At 38.3% G+C, this 22,326-nt stretch overlaps 1 protein-coding gene across 1 annotated transcript in view; it reads left to right on the top strand.

Annotated features, from left to right (window-relative positions):
• Window positions 1–21,760, top strand: part of LOC139707961 (transforming growth factor beta receptor type 3-like) — a 32,047-nt gene extending 10,287 nt beyond the window's left edge. Inside the window, exons 6-12 of the mRNA XM_071619952.1 lie at window positions 1,927–2,207; window positions 2,715–3,100; window positions 6,975–7,182; window positions 10,208–10,367; window positions 14,229–14,276; window positions 17,160–17,261; window positions 21,510–21,760. Of these exons, the coding sequence (XP_071476053.1) occupies window positions 1,927–2,207; window positions 2,715–3,100; window positions 6,975–7,182; window positions 10,208–10,367; window positions 14,229–14,276; window positions 17,160–17,261; window positions 21,510–21,739 (1,415 nt within the window). The 3' untranslated portion in view covers window positions 21,740–21,760. The remainder of the gene's footprint in view (window positions 1–1,926; window positions 2,208–2,714; window positions 3,101–6,974; window positions 7,183–10,207; window positions 10,368–14,228; window positions 14,277–17,159; window positions 17,262–21,509) is intronic.
• Window positions 21,761–22,326: the final 566 nt, after the last annotated feature.

Below are 22,326 nucleotides of genomic sequence, written 5' to 3'. Positions count from 1 at the left end.
AGAGTGGCCATTATAGACAGGTGGCTGTTCTTGACAGGTTATCCGACTTGTGTGTGCATTACCTGTATGTACATGTATCATCATTGTATACATCTGTAAGTACTTACATGTACTGTGTATACGTATGCACACATATGTTTCGTGCATTTAACAATGTTTATCAAGTTGTTGCTCAGTAACATGTGTACAGTCATAAAGAAAGCTTTACACTAGTGCATTGACTGGCACAGCTACAAAGCAGGAAAACACGCTGAATTATCAGCTCAGCTACTGTCCATTTGGGTTTGTGACCGCTATACACGTACTCAGGACTAGTCTTCAGTGGGTTAGATATTCAAAATGATGTACAATGTATAACTCCATTTAAAGAGACTATCCCAACCTATCTAAATACTGGAAAGAAAGCACACACTCTAGAAAAGTGTGTTTTGAGAAAAGAGGCTTTAAAGCAGAAGGCCAGGCCCTATTCAAGCTCTTAATCTGATGGAGCCGTGCTCTGTGCAAGTAAGTGGGACAAAAAAAACAAGATATAAAACTTCATAGCAACATTAAAAGGGATTATCAGATAAAGCTGAAATTGATCAAGGTCTGTTAACACATTTTATCCATGGCTAATGCCAACTTTCAAAGTAGTAGCATAATCTTTTCCGAAAGTATTAGAGTTGAAAGTGAAGAGTGTCTATTGAAAGGGTTTTAAAGAAATAAAAGTGGACTCTCAGCACACTATTCTACTCAAAAAGTTTTGTAGAAAAACTGTTAAAAATCCAACTTCCCCTTTGCTGTATGATCCCAGACTTTAGAATAATGAAGAAGAAAAATTGCCCTTTCCGAAAATATCAAAAACTCAAGATTGATTAGGTTGAATCGTTTCACCTATATGGAGTCCCCACTAGAAATCAGTGCATGTGATTTTTTTGTTGGTTTTGTGATGCATGGTCATACATAGACTATAAAGGTATTGTTCACCATTGGGACCAGTGATTTAAAAAGAATGTTCTCACATTACACATGTTTTGTAGTGCAGGCATGTGGTTTGATGAAGGCTTGGTTTACACAGTGTTAGAGTGATATGCAGATTGTTTACAAAATGCCGCAGACAATAACTCTTGTGCGTGGGAAATTGGTATTTCTGTGAAGGCTATTAGTTGTGACTTCAGTCTTTAATTGTGTCAGACTGACAAGCTGTGGCTGTATATTACTTTGTGCTGTGGATGTGATACAGATAGTTGTGTTATTAGTGTGGTATCTAAGATATCTAAGACGTGACTGAAAAATGTCATCAAGTAAATTAGGTACACTGCTGAAGAAGGGAGGAAATAGCGAAATAAGTTTGTAAAAAGGATGGTTGATAAATATAGCTGAAGTGTTCTCTAGACACATCCAAAAGTTGTATTTACCTGTGACAATTTCGACTAGGGCGGTCATCTTTCTCAAATGTTGAAACTGTCACAGGTAAATACAACTTTTGGATGTGTCTAGAGACCTCTTTATCTAAAAAGGGAAGAAATACTTTGCCTGACACTTCCTGATTATTTGGATATTTCTGTAATGATATCATCAATCATTCCAAGCAATTGTGACATTTTAGGGGGGAAGAAATTAATTTTTTTTTTTTTAAATGTCACAGCAAGGGGGAAGTAAAAAGAAAGAGCAGGGCAAATTTCATGAAACAGAAGGCGAAAGTCCACTAAAATGTGCAGCATCTAAACTTAAAGGTATGGCATTAATTTATGTATGTCTTATCTTTTGTGGCTTTTGATTGTTATTGTGTTTCTTCCTGTTTTAATTTTGTATCAACCCATTTCAAGGTTTTTACCTGGATCGGGAATGTTCAATGCAAGCTGATTTTCTGTGAAAGGTTTCTTTGCTGATTCTGGTTTTTTGTTGGAAATGACCCTCTTCTCTTTGATATTTTTCTCATCCCAGACATCTCAAGACAGCAACCATTACAGGATGAGGACCAGCCTGTCTATGCTCCTATTGATGGACCACATGTCCTTGTGGAATGCCTTGATCAAGGGATTCGGGCACTGGTTCCTACCAATGTTGCAGAACACTACAATCTAAGTCCAGAGGATGTAACTTTAGAGGACCGTGCCTGCACGTCTGTAGACTACCAGGATCTTGGATTCATGTTACACACACAGTTAGATGAGTGTGGAACTACTGCAGAGCAGAGACAAAATAAGATGATTTATCACAATAGGGTGAGAAAAAGTTGTGAAAAAATATTCATTAGATCATCCAGTATGAAAAAACCCTATTCATTTGATGAAATGCAAAAGTGAGACCTGTGGTTATTTGAGTCCCCCAAAACTTTGAGATTTTATGCATGTGATCATAACACAGACACAATATGTCTACACGTTGATACGTAAATGTAGAGAGACAAATAAAAAGAAAGAAATAGGGAGTGCATTATCAAAGTAGGAAGAGGACAAGAGAAAGAGAGAGAGAGAGAGAGAGGAAACCGGAGAAAAACTCACTGAGTGTGTTCACATTCAATTCAGCACAAAACTGCAGAACAGATTATCTATCCATACCTACAATGCTTCTAATATGAAGTCCTTCAAAACTTACAGTAAACCAACAAATTGTATTTGAGAAACTTACATAATGATAACTATGAATCTTTTGTATGATTATTATTATGAAGAATTTTGGTTCAGTTTGTCATACATCCTCATCTGTTCATTTAATTTCTTTCAATACAGGTCCTTTTTTTCAGTGGCTCTCCAGGTGTTAGGGAAAGTGAAAGTGGGATGGAGCCAGAAAACGGCTCAGGGATGATACCATCAGACGATGAAGCAGATTCTTCAGATCCCTTTGCAGCCTGGGCTGTTGAATGTACTCTACCATATAATCATGGATCAAGAAACCAACTGGATCCAACAGACACACATGTTACTCTACATCTTGATATGTTTGAGACACCAGTCTACCAGAAAAAGGTTGTAGATTTTCCTGCCCCACTAGAAGACCACTCAAGACTGTACTTTCAGGTTGGGGTGAGTGGGGGCCAGCAGCGATATGACGTGGTTATCAATCAGTGTTGGATTCAGGTGGCAGGGGTCATTCTACGACATCTCATTGACTTCAGGTATGCATTGATGAGGAAGTGTCATTTATATCGAGATCTTACATCTACTGATCAGATTCTTCTTCTTCTGATTAAGTCTGCCTCCTTCAATAGACTGAAGATTCTTGCAGACTGGTGCTATTTACATTATAATACAATTTATTTACAGATATTTACAAGCACATAGAAAATTTGACGAAAATACTAGCCACTGTGATCAACCGTTAGACGGTTTCGAAATGATCCCACAGATGGCGCTGAAACAATTTCTGACGACAGGGAATTCCAGTTCCTTACAGTTCTTGGGAAGAACGAATGGCGATGCGACTCAGTTCTCGAATATGGTACCTGATGGGAGTGAGGTTGCGAGGCTCTCGTTAACTGAGTAGCCTGTTTGATGATATAGTCCTGTGCTGAAAGAGGAGTGAGATTATTGTGTATTTTGTACATCATAATTAGCCTGTCATTTTCTCTGCGCTGTTCCAGAGTGGTCCAATTAAGTTCTTGTAGCATTTTGGTGACACTCGAGGTGTTATGGTAGCGATTTAAAGTGAATCTTTAAAAAGCTCTTCTCTGGACCATTTCCACTTGGTGGATTAGGTTCTTGGTAGATGGGTCCCAAACTGTGGAAGCATACTCAACAATTGGTCGAACCAACGTTTTGTAAGCGGTGGCTTTAACATCAGAAGATTTTATGCGAAGATTGCGTTTTAGAAATGCAAGCACGTTATTGGCTTTATTTACAGTATTGTTGATGTGTTGGGTCCACTTCAAATCAGAAGTGATGGTTACACCCAAGTACTTCAGATTGATGTCCACATTATGTGTATAGATGCAAAGATGGATGGATATAAATCAGTAGCTGCAGTTACACTGGCAAAACATCTTAAAAGTTCATCTTCAAAAAGTCTTTGCAAAGTTTGTCCCCGCTTGCAGCTTAACTTCTTGAAGTTAGCATTACTGGTCCACATGCGCAACAAAGAAGAAAGAGTGTGCCATCTGCCAGCTAATGATTGTGATGTAACAATGCACATATGTACATCCCAATAAGGTACAAGCTGTACTGCCCTCAAACCATCTATTGATGCCACAAACAGGTGGTGGATGTGGTCACATGACAAACTTTGCAAAGTTTTCAGATTTTGTTATAGGTGAACGATAGAGCAGGGCTCGAAACTCACTTTTTTGTCGAGCCCACCGGAGGTGTGGGGAGACTAAGGGATCGCCTGCAGCGTCTGTCCGTCCGTAGTCTGTCCGTAACGCTACAAAAACTTGAATAACTCTCTACTCAGGATTTCAATTTCAATCAAACTTGGAGGGAAGAGTGGTTATACAAAGTTACACATTTTACTAAACATGAAGGGCACCTCGAGGTCAAAGGTCACAGGCAGAGGTCAATGAACTTTAGGGCCCAATGTTAAGTTTTTAGGACGCGTTTCATTTATGGCTCATAACTTTTGATGTATCTGTCCGTTTGTGACCAAACTTAGTCAGTAGATGTCTCTTGGAAAGTTGAAGGTTACCACAAGGTCAAAGGTCACAGACAGGGGTCAACGAAATCTTAGGGCCCGATGTTAAGTTTTTAGGGCGCGTTTCGTTTGTGGCTCATAACTTTTGATCCCTTTGTCCGTTTGTGACCAAACTTAGATGGAACATGTCCCTTGGGGAGGTGAAGGTCATCACAAGGTCAAAGGTCACAGACAGGGGTCAACAAACTTTTAGGGCCCAATGTTGTGTTTTTAGGGCGCGTTTCGATTGTGGCTCATAACTTTTGATCCCTATGTTCGTTTGTGACCAAACTTGGACGGTAGATGTCCCTTGGGGAGGTGAAGGCTATCACAAGGTCAAAGGTCACAGACAGGGGTCAACAAACTTAGGGCCCAATGTTATGTTTTAAGGGCGCGTTTCCATTGTGGCTCATAACTTTTTGATCCCTATGTCTGTTTGTGACCAAACTTGGATGGTAGATATCCCTTGGGGATTTAAAGGTCATCACAAGGTCAAAGGTCACAGAAAGTGGTCAACAAATTTTTATTGCCCAATGTTAAGGGACAAGTTCACCTTCATAGACATGTGGGTTGAGTGAATGCAGCAATATTAGTAGAACACATCAGTGAGAGTTTGCGCAAAATCGGACAATCTGTTAAAAAGTTATGAATTTTTGAAGTTTCTGCTCAGTCACGGCTGGATGAAAAGACTACTATAGCTTGTGATGTCACATGAGTACAACGATATAAAGGAAGAATAAAGAAAATTCAACATATTTCCATTTTTCTCGCATGACAAAAGAACACTCGACTTCTCTCTTTCAGAAGGCAGGGGGAATAATATTACCCTTAACATAATATGTCAGTAGCAAGTCGAAGAAATGTGCACTTTATTCAAAAAGTGAAGTTTTGTGAAATTCTCTTTTTATTCTCTTTATATAGTTGTACGCATGTGACATCATACACTGCAGTAGTCTTCTCTTCCAGCAATGACTGCGCAGATACTTAAAATTTTCGTAACTTTTGACAGATTGTCCAATTTTCCTCAAACTTTCACTGATGTGTTCTACTAATATTGCTGCATTCTCTCAATCCTTATGTATATGAAGGTGGACTTGTCTTTTTTTTATGGCGCGTTTCGATTATGGCTCATAACTTTTGTCCCCTTTGTCCGTTTGTGACTAAACTTGGATGGTGAATATCTTGGGGTGTTGAAGGTCACCACAAGGTCAAAGGTCGTAAGCAGGTCAATAAAAATATTAATTTCTTTTACGCGAATGGGCGAGACACTATTTGCACTTGCCTTGTTTTTCTGTGTTGGCCTGTTCCGAACAACTTCATCTGAAATTTTGGTTCCCCAAAGAAATGTAGTGGCCCAAAATATAAAGGAAACACAAAAATTTAAAAATGAAGAACAGAAATGGCAACCATTTTTTTTTTTTTTGTTAAGGCGCATGAGTGGGCTAGTACCAGTGGTGGATCGGGGCGGGGGGCACCGGGCGTGCTCCCCCTATGTATTTTTTATCAAAACAAAAAGAAAAAGAAAAAATGGGGAAGGGGGAACGCGTGTGCCCCCTTTAATTTCTATAAAGGCGCCTCCCCTTTACGCAATTCCTGGGTCTACCCCTTAGTACAATAGGTCATATGTGAAAGCAATCACTTGAAGTTGTTGATAGTAAAGTGAATGCAGTGACTGAATGGGCTTGTAACTGTTTAGTGCATGCTACAAAAATTTATTTATTGTGACATCAGAGGCGTGCAATGGAAAAAAAAAACTACAAGTTGATAACGGGGTCAATGTAATTTGGTGTTATTAGCCTTGTGGTACCTATTTTTTCTGTAACAACAAAATTGCATTGCTCACCAGTGATAGCATGCAATGGTACTCTTAACTGCATGTCATGTGATGAGAAATAGACCAATCAGATACCTAGATTGCCTTTAGATGTTGCATGATTACTTCTCTATTTAGTTATCATGATACCAGTTGTTATCACCATGTTTCAGTCACAGTTAATATATTTAGTTCGTCCAGTATGTCAAGAATGTATATTAGTTATTTAAGTTACCGTAAAACCAGAATTTTTGGCTTGTGAGGAGCCAAGATTTGTGAAATTAAGATGCATGCGAAAGTTCTTGTCTACACGATGCATTAAATGCCAGTGGAAAATCATGAAAATTTCATGCTGTGAAAAATGCAGTCAGCTCCAATTTTAGAAAATTTTAGTCGTGAATATTTCTAGTTTTACAGTATATTGCGCACATGCACTGTTAATGTCTTCCTCAGCTTTCAGTAGAGACTAAATGAGTCCAAACATGTCCAGACTCCCATAGATATGTCCATAATAAGAGTATTGAAAGCATTCAGTTATTGACATGTGAGTATTACTTTGTTTTTCTTCCATCAGTTGTCCAGTTGACAAAACTCTGATCTTCCATGAAATCAACCCAAACTATGTCAGCTTGGACCCTCATGCAGAGGGGAATGTAAAGCGTTTCAGCTTTGAGGTTTTTTGGACACAGGAAACTTTCAGCATGCCTACTATGGTCAGCTGTAAGCTGAGTTTGTGTGCAAATGAGTACAGCGCTACTGACGATGAAAAAGGCATCCCAGTTGTAAGTTTCTTTTTCTTTCATAATAACCATCTTCTGCAGTATACTGCAATTTATGTGACCCATTATACCATGCTCATTTCTGATTACATTGGTTTTATTTATCATGACTGTTTTGGTTCTACAAAATTGTAAATGGACCATGTGGTACATGAGTGCGCAGGGTAGATACTGTGGTCCCAGTATAATTGTAAGTGTCAGGGGACAAGCATTTCTTATTAAAGTAGATGTTTTGCTTCCTCTTAACCCTATTAGAATCCTAAAAGATTTTTTTTTGATTATCAATTTCTTGTTTTGATTAATTGATTATGCAAATTAAACTCAACATCTTATTTTAGCCTGTTGAACACTAATCAAAAGCAATGAGAGTCTATTTTTTGGTTTCTGTTTTAACACATTTAACAATAATATTGTAGAACTTCTAAATCATAAAAACTTCCAAAAGTCATTTTGTGTTTTATTGTTTGTGGAATTTCCTATGTATTTCCTTGTTTTTTACATTTGTTTTTTATCAGTAGTAATTTTCATGGACCACTTTTTTACCATAATTAGCTTAAAAACTGATGAATCAAACTGATCGATGAATAGTAAAAATAGTCGTGTTTTTATGAGTTCATGACAGAGCACTGTTTTCCACTGGAAATGTATATTACTACACAAAATCACATAATTGTGCCTGTTTTAGGGTGACATGCCGTTATGAAAATGGGCGTGGCTTAGTCATGGTACGCGCGGACATTGCAAATTAGGGGGCAGATTATAGCCAAAATATGTCCTTATAAAGTGGTTTGTGGTTCAGATTAAGCAGTGAAAGTAACATGCTAACAGTTTGTTACATTTGATTTTGTTGCATATTAAGCAGTGTACCTGCAAAGTGGTTCCCAATTATTGCACAAGTGCTGTATTGGAATGTTGTCCTTAAAATGTGAAATGGTGTTGGTTGGATATTGCTCTTTTCTGGAGCCTTAGTCCAAACTGTTCAAAAGCGTTGTAGGTTAAAACCCATCCAGGTATACATTTACATGTAGCTTCAGCAAGAAATGTGATGCAGTATTTGGTAAAGTATAGGCATTATCATTGACATGAAACGGTGGAGTGAAATGTGATGTCACTCTGCACTGTTCCTTAAGTAAAAATGTAATTTTTAGCTAAAACTCAAGCTAGGGAAATCCAATGGGATTGTAAGTTGGTTTGTAAAATAGAAGTGTCTGGTTCATGGAGAAACAGTTAAAAGGTTGATTCTCACTGTCTTTGAGATCAATGAAATTTGTCTAGATACATTGCTGTACAGGCAAAAGGCTATCATTTTGTTGGAGTGTAGTAATTGAAAGAAAAGGAAACCTAGGCATCCCAGTCAACTGTGTGTGGCCATGGAATTTCTTTTTGTCTGCATGTATTCTATTTCTGTTTTTCACAAGTGACACAATTACTTAATCATCTAAATCAACAAGTTACATGGTACATGACCTGCAAAAATGGCTTACCTCTCTTATCAGTTCGCATATAACCACAATATGTACAATTGAAAAGATAATAAGTGCGAGGTCAGGGGAATAAGATCAAACAGTTTTTCTACGTTTCATGTCTGGCGTCAGTGTGAAGCACTAGGAGATGAGCTAGTAGGTTGTATGAACGTAGCACTAGGAGATGAGCTAGTAGATTGTATGAACGTAGCACTAGGAGATGAGCTAGTAGGTTGTATGAACGTAGCACTAGGAGATGAGCTAGTAGGTTGTATGAACGTAGCACTAGGAGATGAGCTAGTAGGTTGTATGAACGTGGCTGCGAAACTCTTTATCCTGCAGTGCCTCAGTCCTGAAGAGAAAGCCTTCTAAACACTACTGATACAGAGGGCCCAATAATTCAGAAGCAATTAGCATTGAATATATGAGTACCATTTTATACACACCGATAGACCAACACTAAGAACTTACAGATACTCAGTGAATTCTAAAAGCATGATCAATTATTTCTGGGTTTTTCTCTGTGCAGAAATAAAGTCAAGCTGTAGATACAACTATATGCCATGTGTTTTTAGAGCAAAAACGGATGAACTAAACTCCTCAAAATAAGTTCTGCAATCAAATACCCACATTATCTTCATTAAATATGACATCATGAGAAAGCCTGATTAATTATCTTTAGAATGACACCTCACTTGCTATGATTAGGTGTTCTTGGAATGTGCAAAACAACTGAGTATAGGGACAGATCAAAAGTGAAAAGTTGCAACAATTTTGCTATTGATAATGTTCAGTTTGGATGAAAAATGACCACTGGAATAAGCAATGCTGAAATGAGAGCACTTTCAAAATACTCCCATTTCCTGGACATTAAGATGACTGTTTGGTCAACCTTTACGTTTAATTTTAATCTGCAGATTCTAACTGCAGTTTTTAATTCATGGATGAAGCCTGGAATCTAATGATAAACTCACAATGCATTCTTTTCAAGCACATTCCTTCCCTGAAACAACAAAGCAAATATGAATTATACTGTTTGGCATAACACATTTGCTCTATTTTGCAACATTTCACATTTGACCTTTCCTCATACTCAGTCATGCTGTGCATTTCAGGAATGCATAATGTAAACAAGTGAGTTGTCATTGTAAAGAATATTAATCAGGCTTTCTTATGATGTCACATTTGAATGGAATGATGTAGTTTTAAGAGAAATATGATACATCAAATTGGAATTGCAGGACTTTTTTGAGGGGTTTACATATAATCTCTCTTATCCCGGAGGTTCCCTTTACTAAACCCTCAACCCATTTGTGTATACTATACCCTTGATGAACTGAGATGGTTTACGTAACGCTGTTGTCATTTAGCCCTTGGACAAGTGTACAGGTAGAAAAAAAAATGAAAAAAAAAATGTATAGATAGTATTATTTACATAAAGATTGAGTTAATGTCATAAAAGCTATATTTGCCAATTTTTATCATGTGGCCCTATATCCAATAGAAAAAAATGAAGTCATGATGTAAGATGCAATACACAGCATTGTTTTATTCCCTCTAAATAGTGTTCATACTTGGAAGATCAGCAGCAAGCATGTTCAGGGAACCCTGGAGTCAGAGTGGGCCAGCCTCCTACAACAGGTCCAAGTAAGACAGTAGAAGTGGGCCCTCTACAGGACAGTACAGTCTCAGTCCCTGCAGCCAACCAAGATATTGATAATGCAGGTAAAGTATTACATGAAGATCCTGCAGTGATAACTAGGTAAAGAGGAAATGGCAGAGTTGAAGATAGTACCGTTAGAAATTTAGCAAAATGGAGGTCAACAGTATGGGTGGAAATCAGATTTATACTAGGTAAACGTTAGTATGTACCACATAATGTCATGTTGCCATACATGTATTATATGTTAGCCATTCTTTTCAACACTTCCGTGTCTTTAGAAATCACTTGTGACTGAATGACATGCGTTTAGGCAGAAGTCAGCAAGCCTTAATTTCACCAAACAATACATTATGCCATTCTCTGACCCAACCTTATACAAGGTCTTTGTCAAGCCTGCGTAGTGGAAACACTCAGGGCATCACTTTCTGTCATTGGTGTCGTCAACAATTTGATGTAACCTCTATAACTTTCCACAGCTATGACCACCAAACTCACACCCAAATTAAACCTAAAGATGCTGGTTACAATTGTAAGTGTGAATGTACACGTAGGTGAAGTCCAGCAAAGTCAAAGGTCAAAAGGTTGATGAACTTTCCCTGATAAGCACTATACTCACAATATTATAGTGTACCCTCAATAACTTTCCACAGGTTTGAGCTATGACCACATTCACACTATTGGTACATCTCCTAAAGATGTTGGTTAAGTTTGAACATTTGATGAAGTCCGACAAGTTCAAAGGTCAAAATGTCAATTAACTTTCCCTGATAAGCACCATTCATTGTTGTTTGCTCTCAATAGCTCTCCATGGCTTTGAGTTATGACCAAACAACTCACACTAGAGGTACATCACCTAAAGAGGCTGATCAAGTTTGAATATTGATGAAGTCTTTAATACAAGATCAAATGCCAAAAGGTCAATGAACTTACAATGAAAAACACTAATCTCAAATTGCAATATGCAGGCTAGACATTGCTTGATGTTTACCTCGTTAGCTTTTTGGATACATTGTGGCATTCTTTTTCATCTGTCAAAATTCCACTTTGCAAACTGACTAATTGGAAGAAAAATGCATGTGATTTTTAGCAATAGCCCCATTTCATCCAAATGATTTGGCAAAATGATCTATGTGGACTTATGCTGTTTTGCCAAATTATCTATGTGCCAGTTTGCAACTTATGTGTCAAGGTAACACATCCCAGTCTTGCCCTATTAAAGCATTGTGATATGTTGAGCCATGTGATCCAGCAAAATCAATTGTCACAACGTCTGGCATAAGAGGGCAGACCATTTAAAACCTGACTTTTAAAAAAAGATTGGGAAGTTGAAGCAGGATAGAATATATTTGTGTAGGGTTCACCCACTAAAGTCAGTAGTCTGACCAATTGCTTCTCAACCTGTAATGTATTGTAGGGTATCGGGCCAAAGGAATCAAAATGACACCCAGCAGTACAGTGTCCGAAAAGCAAAAAGTTAGGTGCTTCTTTTGTTGTTGTTGTAATTATACCCCCGCCAAACGAAGTTTGAAGGGGGTATATAGGAATCAGCGGACGGTCGGGCGGTCGGTCGGGCGGTCGGTCGGGCGGTCGGTCGGGCGGGCGGTCGGGCGGTCGGTCCGTTGCAAATCTTGCGTCGCGAACTACTTCCTCAGTTTTCAACCGATTCCCATAAAACTTGGCACAGATGTGTGCCTTGGGTTGTAGATGTGCAAGACGTATTTTTTGACAGTACCCAAAAGTATGTTGCCATGGTAACGGCATATTATGGGCAAAAATGGGTTCAAATCTTGCGTTGCGAACTCCTCCCACAGTTTTTGATCAATTTTTATGAAATTAGGTACAGATGTTCATCTGAATATGTTAATGTGCAAGACACATATTTCCGCAGTGGCAAAAAGTGCGTTGCCATGGTAACGGCATGTTATTGGTAAAATATAGGGCAAAATGCTTCATGGCAAAACTGCTTCATCAGTGTTCTTCCAATTCTCATGGAATTCATATTGAATGTTTGTCTTAGGATATAGGTCAGCATGACACATTTCTTGACAGTGACAAAAAGTATGTTGCCATGGTAACAGCTCACATATTATGAGCCAAAATGATGGAAAATTTTGTGTTGCAAACTACTTCCTCAGTTTTTGCCCAATTTCCATGAAACTTGGTACAGATGTGTGCCTTTGGTTGTAGATGTGCAAGACGCATTTTTTGACAGTACCCGAAAGTACGTTGCCATGGTAACGGCATATTAATGGCAGAAGATCAAGGAAAGATCTTGCGGATTTAACTACTTCCTCAGTTTTTTGACCAAAGCTTATGAAATGTGGCACACACCTTGATCTTGGTGGGAAGATGTGGAAGACATATTTTTCGGACGTGTCGGAAGCTGCGTTGCCATGGTAACAGCATATAAATGGCAGAAGATCAAGGAAAGATCTTGCGGATTGAACTACTTCCTCTGTATTCGACTGAAGCTCATGAAATGTGGCACACACATTGGTCTTGGTGGGAAGATGTGCAAGACATATTTTTTGGACGTGTCGGAAGCTGCGTTGCCATGGTAACGGCATATTAATGGCGGAAGATCAAGGAAAGATCTTGTGGATTGAACTACTTCCTCAGTTTTTGACAAAAGCTTATGAAATGTGGCACACACAATAGTCTTGGTGGGAAGATGTGCAAGACATATTTTTCGGACGTGTCGGAAGCTGCGTTGCCATGGTAACGGCATTTAAATGGCAGAAGATCAAGGAAAGATCATTCCTTGGGTAAGACTGTCGTCACGGGGCGGGGGTATTAATCACCTTCAGTGATATTTCTAGTTATCCAGTTGGAATGCCTTTATTCATATATAGATTGGAGCAGTTAGTATAGTGGTAACAGTTTATATTATAAATGGTAACAGCTTATAATATAAATGGTATCAGATTATAGTATAGATGGTAACAGTGTATAGTATAAATGGTAACAGTGTATAGTTTAACCCTAAATAGACTGGGCTATTTTGGTAGCTCGAAAGACTGGGGGGGGGGGGCCTAAAGGGCCCCCCCCCCCCTTAAGATCTCGGCCATGGATCGCGCGATCGCCGTGGAAATTTGCACAATGGTAGTGTGCGATGTAATCTACACGATCGCACATTCAAATTTTCCAAAATAGTCTTTTTATTATTTTATTTTGATTAATTATGCTAATTTATGCGAGAAATCAGACTCTTTTAACCTAAATCAGTAAATAAAGCTCCAAAAGTGCTCATTTTTGGTCTAATTATTCTTTGTGGCATTCTTAGCAAATGTACTTGAAAAAAAATTTGGTATCAAAATTAATTTCTTATTCATTTTATTGTTTTATGAATTTCTTATGTATTTCTTTGTTTTTTCGACCTTTTGTTTTTTTTGGTTATTTTTACAAAATTTGTGGCAGACACTTTTTGAAGCATAATACTCCTAAAACAAATTAATTTTAGCCATTTAGAGTAAAAATAAGCATATTTATATGAACCATGTGAAAAAACTAAATTTGCATTGACTTTGTACACAAAATCACATTTTTGAGCCATTTTCGGCCTCACGTGCATGTACAAAAAGTTATGTAACTTCAGAACCGTATCCCCGGGCGTCACAAATTTGGTGTCAAAATGTGCGGGAAACTCGAAAGAAAAAAGTCATAGAGCATCGCGGCGAGAGCATTGCGTGTTGCAGAGTAATTGCGCGAAATGTCGAGGGGGGGGGCCTTTTAGCCCCCCCCCCCCCCCCCCAGTCTTTTTAGGGTTAAATGGTAACAGTTTATAGTATGAATGGTAACAGCAAACTTTCATGCACACAAAAAGACATTATCTCCAGGATATTGTCCTGATAGGTTACATTGTACTGGTAGCAAAAAAGCAGTCTATTTATGAAGTACAAGACTGTGATTGTGCTTATTTTCAGTAGCGATAGAAGACCCAGACTGTGACAGAGGGGACCATGTTCGGACAGGTGAGTGTTTTCAAAGAAAAAAACAGAAAACAAATTTTGACATCCCGATGTTGGCCTTGTACATCCTGAAATGCAACCATGTTTTGGAAAAAGGGCCTATCTCTGCTTTACTATAATATCTAAAAAGCAGAGGAAATTGGCCCTGAAGCTTTGGTATTTTCCTTGACTGTAGGAGTCATAAAACTATTGCTTAGCAGTCAGGTTTCTTCTAGAAAGTTCTGTATATTCCCTATCTTATTATCCAAAATGTTTCTTGACTCAAATTTTTGACATTTATTTTTAGTATTTTTGATTTGTTTGATACGACATTAATTTGACAGATGGTTGATACATAGATATGGCCACATGCCCAGTTTTCAAGCACTCTGCCTGTGAATTGATTAATTTCACAGATTTGTATATCTTGAGATACGTCCTGTGTAGTTTTTAAGCACCCTCCTGTATATTAATTAATTTGGCACAAGGGTGCATCTGGAGAAATGCTTTCCTGCCAATTATTTTTAACACCTTTATCTGAGTAAATTTTGGGATGTATACAGATATTCCTTTATTCAAAATCAGGAGGGGAAAAAAAGCCAGATAGATAGACATAATTATCTAGAAAGCAAAAGCTTCATAAATAATTGTTATTTACTAGCAAGCTGAAATTTTCTGTCTTGAAATCTATCAAATTGAAATATATCTCTATATATTTTTCACACTAAGGCCCTTTAACCCAAAAAAATTAAGTACACAAAAATAAAGCCCACAAAAAAGAAAGAAAAAAAAAAGCTGGATTGTCTTGTGCTTCATTTTTGTCCTGTAGTTATCATGACATGGTAGATTGCTCAAGATCTGAGATCTATAAATTGCCTAGTAGCATTTTTTTTTGTCTGTACACAGTTTGATGAGATTACCTAGAATGATTGTAGCATTTATTGTCTGTAAACAGTTTGATGAGATTACCTTGAATGATTTCTTGCCTGGCTTCTCTGGTTTGTCTCATTTTTCACAGAGTTTAATGTTGTTCCTCTTTGTTCAGTTTATAGTTTCGAAGCATGAAATTCAGTGAAAAATTGTTGTTAGAGTTTCCAAAGACCCATTGTATTGGTCCCAACTTGATTTTCTGTGTGTTTTATTTGATATTTGAAAAGTATGATTAGAAAAAAAAAAAAATGACTGGAACTGCAAATGCAGTCATGAGGAGTTGCACTATTTTGACTTAAGCCATGAATTGACCGTTAAATTGCTAATTAGTATGCCAAATCTCAGGTTAATCCCTTCAAAGGTAGATTTTAAATCCCAAGTTTGATCCACACTACTAAAATAAAAGGTGACTCACTGAACCTGAAAGATTTTAAGGTCCTTTTCCTCACAGTAGTATTGACATACATGTCTGTTTAATTTTCAGTCATTTTTAATGGGGTTGGGGATGCTCAATTTGATGAGATATACACACAGGCGATATAGCAAAGTCCTTGGTATGGACAGTTTTCTTTCGTTATAGCGAAATTTCATTATAGCCAAATGGTATAGTATGTAAAGGGGTACACTAAGATGATAATTGTTGGACCTGTATGTGTTCTTTGTTGTAATGAGAATTTTGTTATAACCATGTTTTATAATATGAGTACACTGCATATCATTTAAAGCTGAGCATCTCCTTTTTTGGAGTTTGTTCTCAACAAGTAATCTGGTATGGCAGCTTTTAGTCTAATAATGTTGTGATGCGATGTCACAAATCTTGGTCTGTTGTGAGCACTGGAGGAGTCCCATGCCAACATAGTCCCACATACTGTATATCAGTATGCAGATTTTTCACAAGCAATTTCTGTGGAACAAGAAATTTTTGTGTGCATGAAACTTTCACAAATTTTGCAAGGAGCCAAGATTTGCGAAAGTAAAATGCATGTGAAAGTTTTCTTCTACACATTGCATTGCATGCCAAATTTGCAAAAGTTCCATGCCACAGAAAAGGCCGTCGGCTCGAATTCGCAAAGGTTTCATGTAGCAAGTGTCCCTGATATTGCAGTATTTATCAGTGGAGACACCTGGGGGGTGTTTTATCAACGTTTGTCAGCGCTGACAACTTGAATCACCATAGTAACAGTCAGTGACCAGAGCATCTCATCCAATCAAAACCAAGGATTTTGCTGAAATTGTCAGCGCTGACAAACGTTGATGAAACACCCCCCAGGATATCCATGTTAAAATCCTGACATGCAGTCAATTACTGTAAAGCAAGATATTTTTGCAGTATGAAATTTTTCCAAATTGGAGCCTACGGCCTTTTTCACGGCATGAATACTGTAAAACGAGGAATGTTCACGTGCATTTTAATTTCGCGAATTTCGCGAGCGCCAAGATTCGCGAAATTAAAATGCCCGCGAAAGTTCTTGTCTACACTATATGCATTGAACGCCAGAGGCAATTTGCGAAAATTTCATGCCATGAAAAAGGCCATCGGCTCCAATTCGCGAAAATATACTGCCGCGAATATAACATGTTTTACAGTACTCCTGGCTGGAGAGCAGCAATGTGGACAAAGCACCTTGCTGAAGGGCAAACATGTCGGCTTTGTGGGCCTTGAACCCTCGAACCCAAACCATGCTCATGTGATTCATAGACAAGTGCTGTTGTCCACTCGGGCACAACACCTCTCAGTTCATAATTACATGTGCAGGAGAACCTGAGCAGTCAATGACATTTACACATGTATCTGTCATGATATATCTGTGCTGTGAAATGCCATACATGTATCTGTGAAACAGTTATATGGTTGTCATAGTCTGTAGAGAGTCAAACGGCAGTACTGATGCATTTGATATAAATATATCTTGTAGCAGTGCTGGTTTCCTTGATTGTCACTATATTTGGGTATGACCTCATTGCTTCCCCCACCAGTCTCAGGTCTTGGAGCAGGATCTGCTGCTGCCATTGCCTTTGCAGCTTTCACTATGGGAGTCCTCCTGACGGCTTGTCTCTGGTTCATTCACACTCATACAGGTAGGTTGATGTATGGTACACATGGAATGCTTTGTAAACAACAGTATAGATTTTCAGATTTTCACGGTTCTCTCAGGCTTTAATTCGAATCAGCCATTAAAAGGTCATAGATTATCACTGTGGGTCCCTGAGAACGCCATTCCCCTCCCAAAAAAGTATATGGATATGGTAAAGAAATTCAGATGTTAATGTACAAATTGTATTTTTAAGTATGACATTCTGAAAACAAGATTTTTTTTTTCAAGTACATTGTTGAGAATGCTACAAAGAATTTTCTCACCAAAAATTAGGATTCTAGGAGCTTTTTTTTATGATTTAGAGCAAGATGTATGATTTTATGCATATATTAGCATAATTGATTAATATAATGAACATTTCAATTTCTTGTTTTGTAGTTTGGTATATTATTGGTATATTATTGGTATATTTTCATGGCGATTGCACGATCGACAGCCAAGATCTCGGGGGGCGGGATTTGATTCAACCCTCCCCGGCCACAGAACAGCCCATAAGGCCCGGCCTGGTTAGGGTTTAAATCTGATATGAAGTTGAAATTGATTGTTCTGAATATAAAAAAACATCAAACAGGAGAAAACATGAGAAATAAAGACAATAATTAATGTAAAAAATACCGGGATACCCGAGTTTGATATAATTGTTTAACCCTAACCCTGTGGCCAGGGGAGGGTTGATTCAACCCCTCCCGAGATCTCAGCCGTCGATGTTACAATCGCCATGAAAATTGGCACATGTATTACCTGTGGTGTAATCTACCAAGCTACACAAAAAGAAATAGAAATGTTCATTATATTGATTAATTATGCTAATATATGCATAAAATCATACATTTTGCTCTAAATCAGAAAGTAAAGCTTCTAGAATCCTAATTTTTGGTTCTAACATTCTTTGTAGCATTCCTAATAATATACTCGAAAACAAATTCTGGTATAAAAATTATTTTTTTGTATTTTATTGTTTTATGAATTCTTATGTATTTCTTTGTTTTTCGACCTTTTGTTGTATCATTTTTTTCACAAAATTTATGACAATCTATTTCAAGCATAATTATGCTGAAATTAATTGATTTCAGCCAATGAAAGTGAAAATATTCATGTCTTTATGAATAAGGTGAGAAAACTCCATTTACATAGACTTTATACACAAAATCACGTTTTTGAGCCATTTTCGGTCTGACAAGAATGTATAAAAGGTCTTGCAGCGTCGTAGGGGTATACACGATTTTCACAAAAATAATGTCAAAACATGTGCAAGACTTGAAAGTAAAAAGTCAGCGAACGGCACAGTCAAATAATTTCGCGCGGCGGAATAGTTGTGAAGAATGTCAAGGGGGGGTTGATTCAAACCCCCCCCCCCCCCCCCCACGGCCTTGTTAGGGTTAATTAATTTCCTAATTTTTGGTCTTAGACAATCAGTTTTCTTACAAATAGATATTAAACAACTTCACATATTTCACAATTAAGGGATCACTAGACAAGCATATTGGCACAAAATAAAATAAAAAATACATACAAATTTATGCATAATTGACTAGCTTTAATTAAGAAATCATGGTAATTTTTGTAAAATTAACTATGCATTCTAGTAGGGAATGTCATAAACTAGGTGCATGCCGAAAACCTCCAAAATAACCCATTCTTTTTTACTTAGGGTTAAGATTTGTATATCTGAGTCTACCTTTCCAAGTTAACCCTAACTAGGCGGGGGGGGGGGGGCCTCCTCCTCGACGTTCCGCGCGATGTATCGCTAACGCGAAAAGCTATTGCCGCGACGTTTCACGACTTTTTTCTTTTGAGTCTCCCGCATCTTTTGACACCAAATTTGCGATGCCCGGGCGCGCTGTTCCAAAGTTTCACATAAATATGTACGTGCATGTCAGACCAAAAATTGCTCAAAAACGTGAATTTGTGTACAATTTCAATGCAAACTGTGCTTACAGGCAAATTTCATAAAAGCATGATTATTTGGGGGTTTTATTGATTAAAATCAATTAATAGCATATTTTCTTGTTTGGAACAATGTTGCTGACAAGTTTTATCGAAAAAACAATGAAAAACATAAAGTCGAAAAAACAAAGAAATACATAAGAAATTCAAAAAAACAATAAAATACTTCCGAAATTTTTTCTGATGCCGCAATTTTTTTGTCTTATATTTGCTCAGGACACTCAAAAGAATATTTACACAAAAAATGTGCCCATTTTGAGCTTTATTTAGTGATTTATACCAAATTGTCTGATTTCATACATCATTATGCATTAATTAGCAATTAGGTCGACGGCCGAGATCTGGAGGGGGGGGGGGGGGGGGCCTGGGAGGCCCCCCCCCCGGCTCTATGATCTACCTATAATAGCCCAGCCTAGTTTAATAGGGTTAATGTATGGAGTGTCTTGTTTTTCCTTTATATGTCAATATTATGTGCGTAAAACCCAGATAAAAGTATGAATATCTTGAGAGCTTTGCAGATTACCTTTTCCACTTACACATCTAGTTTGTGGAAGTCTGCGCAGGGGAATTTCATATTCTAGTCGTACTCTTGAAAAAATCTGTTCATAGCATTAGTTTGATGAAACATGGCAATTTTACCAAGGTTGAATGATATCTTTAATCAAGCTTTGACATTATGAGCAACATTTTTACCCCTAAACTTGAGTACCTTTTTTTAATTGTTTTTTTTTTTCACCAAATGCTTTCCTTATCACACATCAGCATAATATCCAAACACCAGTAGAGGAATACAAAATCTTGAAGGCCAGTCTTGCTTCTTAAAGAGGTGACTAGTGACCCATTTAAGTTTGTCATGTTTTCACAAACAGTGGTATTGACTGCAACCACATTCGTGAAGTTTGGTGCCATCACTTCACAACTCTTGCATTAATTTATGCACAAAATTTGAACATCATGAATTCACTCAATAATCTAACTAGTTCCAATCCCTTTCCCAAATGAGTTACCCTTTTTAGGATTTCATTTTTTTAGCTCACCTTAGCTGAAGGCTCTAGTGAGCTATTGCGATCGCTCTTCTTGCGGCGTCCGTTGTGCGTTGTGCGTCGTGCGTCGTGTGTAATCTTTTTACATTTTCATCTTCTTCTTGAGAACCCAGTGACCGACTTTCACCAAACTTGGCAGGTAGCATCCCTAGGGGGATTGGATTTCAATTTGTTCAAATGGGCACCATGGCCCACCTGGGGGGCCCAGGGGGGCCCAAACCCCCTAAGATTAATGAATCTTTAAAAATCTTCTTCTCTAGAACCAGAAGTGATAGGGCTCTAATACTATGAGTTAGTACATTGATGACTGTAGTTTCAAGTTTGTTCATGGGGGAATCAGGGGTGCCCCCCTTGGTACCCAGGGGAGGGGGGTGGGGAGGGGTCGTAATGGGGCCTAAATTGTACATTTTCATCTTCACTTTGAGATCCCCATGTCTGATTTTCACCAAACTTGGTAGCTAGCATCCTGAAGGGGATAGGATCTCAATTTGTTCAAATAGGCACCATAGCCCACCTGGGGGCCCCCAAGAGGGCCCAAACCCCCTAAAATTAAGGAATCTTTAAAATCTTCTCTACAACCAGAAGTGATAGGGCTATAAAGATAATACTATGAGTTGGTACATGAGTTTGTTCATGGAATTGGCGGAATCAGGGGTGCCCCCCCCCCCCCCCCCTTGGGACCCAGGAGAGGGGATGGGGATGGGTCCTAATGGGCCTGAATTGTACATGTTCATCTTCTTTTTGAAAACCTCATGGTGAATTTTGACCAAACTTAGCAGGTATCATCCCTAGGGGGATAGAATCTCAATTCCTTTAAATGGGCACCATGTCCCTCTTGGGGGGCCCCTAGGGGGCCCACCACTCCCCCCACATTAAGGAATATTTAAAATCTTCTACTCTAGAACCAGAAATGATAAAGCAAAGTTAATACCATGAGTTTGTACATTGATGAGTTTAGTTCCAAGTTTGTTCATTGCAGATCCAGGGCTGCCTACATCTGTATATGCAGACCTAAGTTTCCAATGTTCTCAGGTAAGAGTGTGCGAGAATGCATGGAAGATGAAATTGCGATACTCAGGTGAGAGTGTGACCCCCGGGTCTCTTGTTTTTTCATATTTCAGTGTTTGCAATTCATAAAGACTTTGGTAATCTAAATGTTGGAACAGTACTATATAATGACAGTATGTCTTCCATGTTAGCACTGTATGATAAAATTTTTCAACATTTCTCATTAAACTCAGGACCAAAAAGTGAGATTCCAGGCTCCCCACGCACATTGAGCACTCCTAGTTCCCCCATGGTCAATGGACATATTCCCAATGGTCACCTGCCCAATGGAGTAGCTATGATGCCTCGCAGACCACCTGACCCTGCAGCCAATGGTTTACACATGCATCTTGCAAATGGCATGAATCCTAACCAAATACCAGCCAGAGGACTCATGAATGCACCCATTGGAGAATCTGTCTGAGAAGAAGTTCTTTTCTAGTCCTTTTATCACAAGCGCAAACTGTGCACATGTTATACAATGTAATTGTCTTTGTGCCACAAAGTAGGAAGGATTTATGTCCTTCCAAAGCCATTCTGCAGTCAATTTTTGATTGATTTAGTGGCTTTAATTTAATATACAAATCCATCTGTGGCATTTGTGTTTTATCATTATTATTTGTAAGTCTAACTTCATTATTGCCATCTTGAGATTCTTTCCTCCACATTTTTATTAAGTCCATGGCTCTTAATTGTGTGGATTTGGCCAAGAAGAGATGAGCAGTGTTGGCCACAACCAGTGTTAAGTGATTTCAAAGGATGAGAGAAAGTCATGGACATTGGTGTAACGGAGGCCCTCACACTGTCAGCCTTGACCAATCTTGTTAGGATGACATTGATGGAAAGGATGCCCTCACACTGTGAGCCTTGACAAGTTCTTTGAGGATGACAATGATGGAGAGGACACCCTCACACTGTTGGCCTTTACTAATCTTCTTAGGATGACATTAATGGAGATAACGCCCTTACATTGTCAGCCTCGACTAATTTTATGATGACGTTGATGGAGAA

This window comes from Diadema antillarum, unplaced genomic scaffold (assembly GCF_040938485.1).
Source record: "Diadema antillarum isolate AM-2024a unplaced genomic scaffold, OU_Dant_1.0 seq00001290_RagTag, whole genome shotgun sequence".
NCBI lineage: Eukaryota > Metazoa > Echinodermata > Echinoidea > Diadematoida > Diadematidae > Diadema > Diadema antillarum.
Note: the sequence above shows the minus strand (reverse complement) of the source record. Positions and strands in the feature narration are given on the sequence as shown.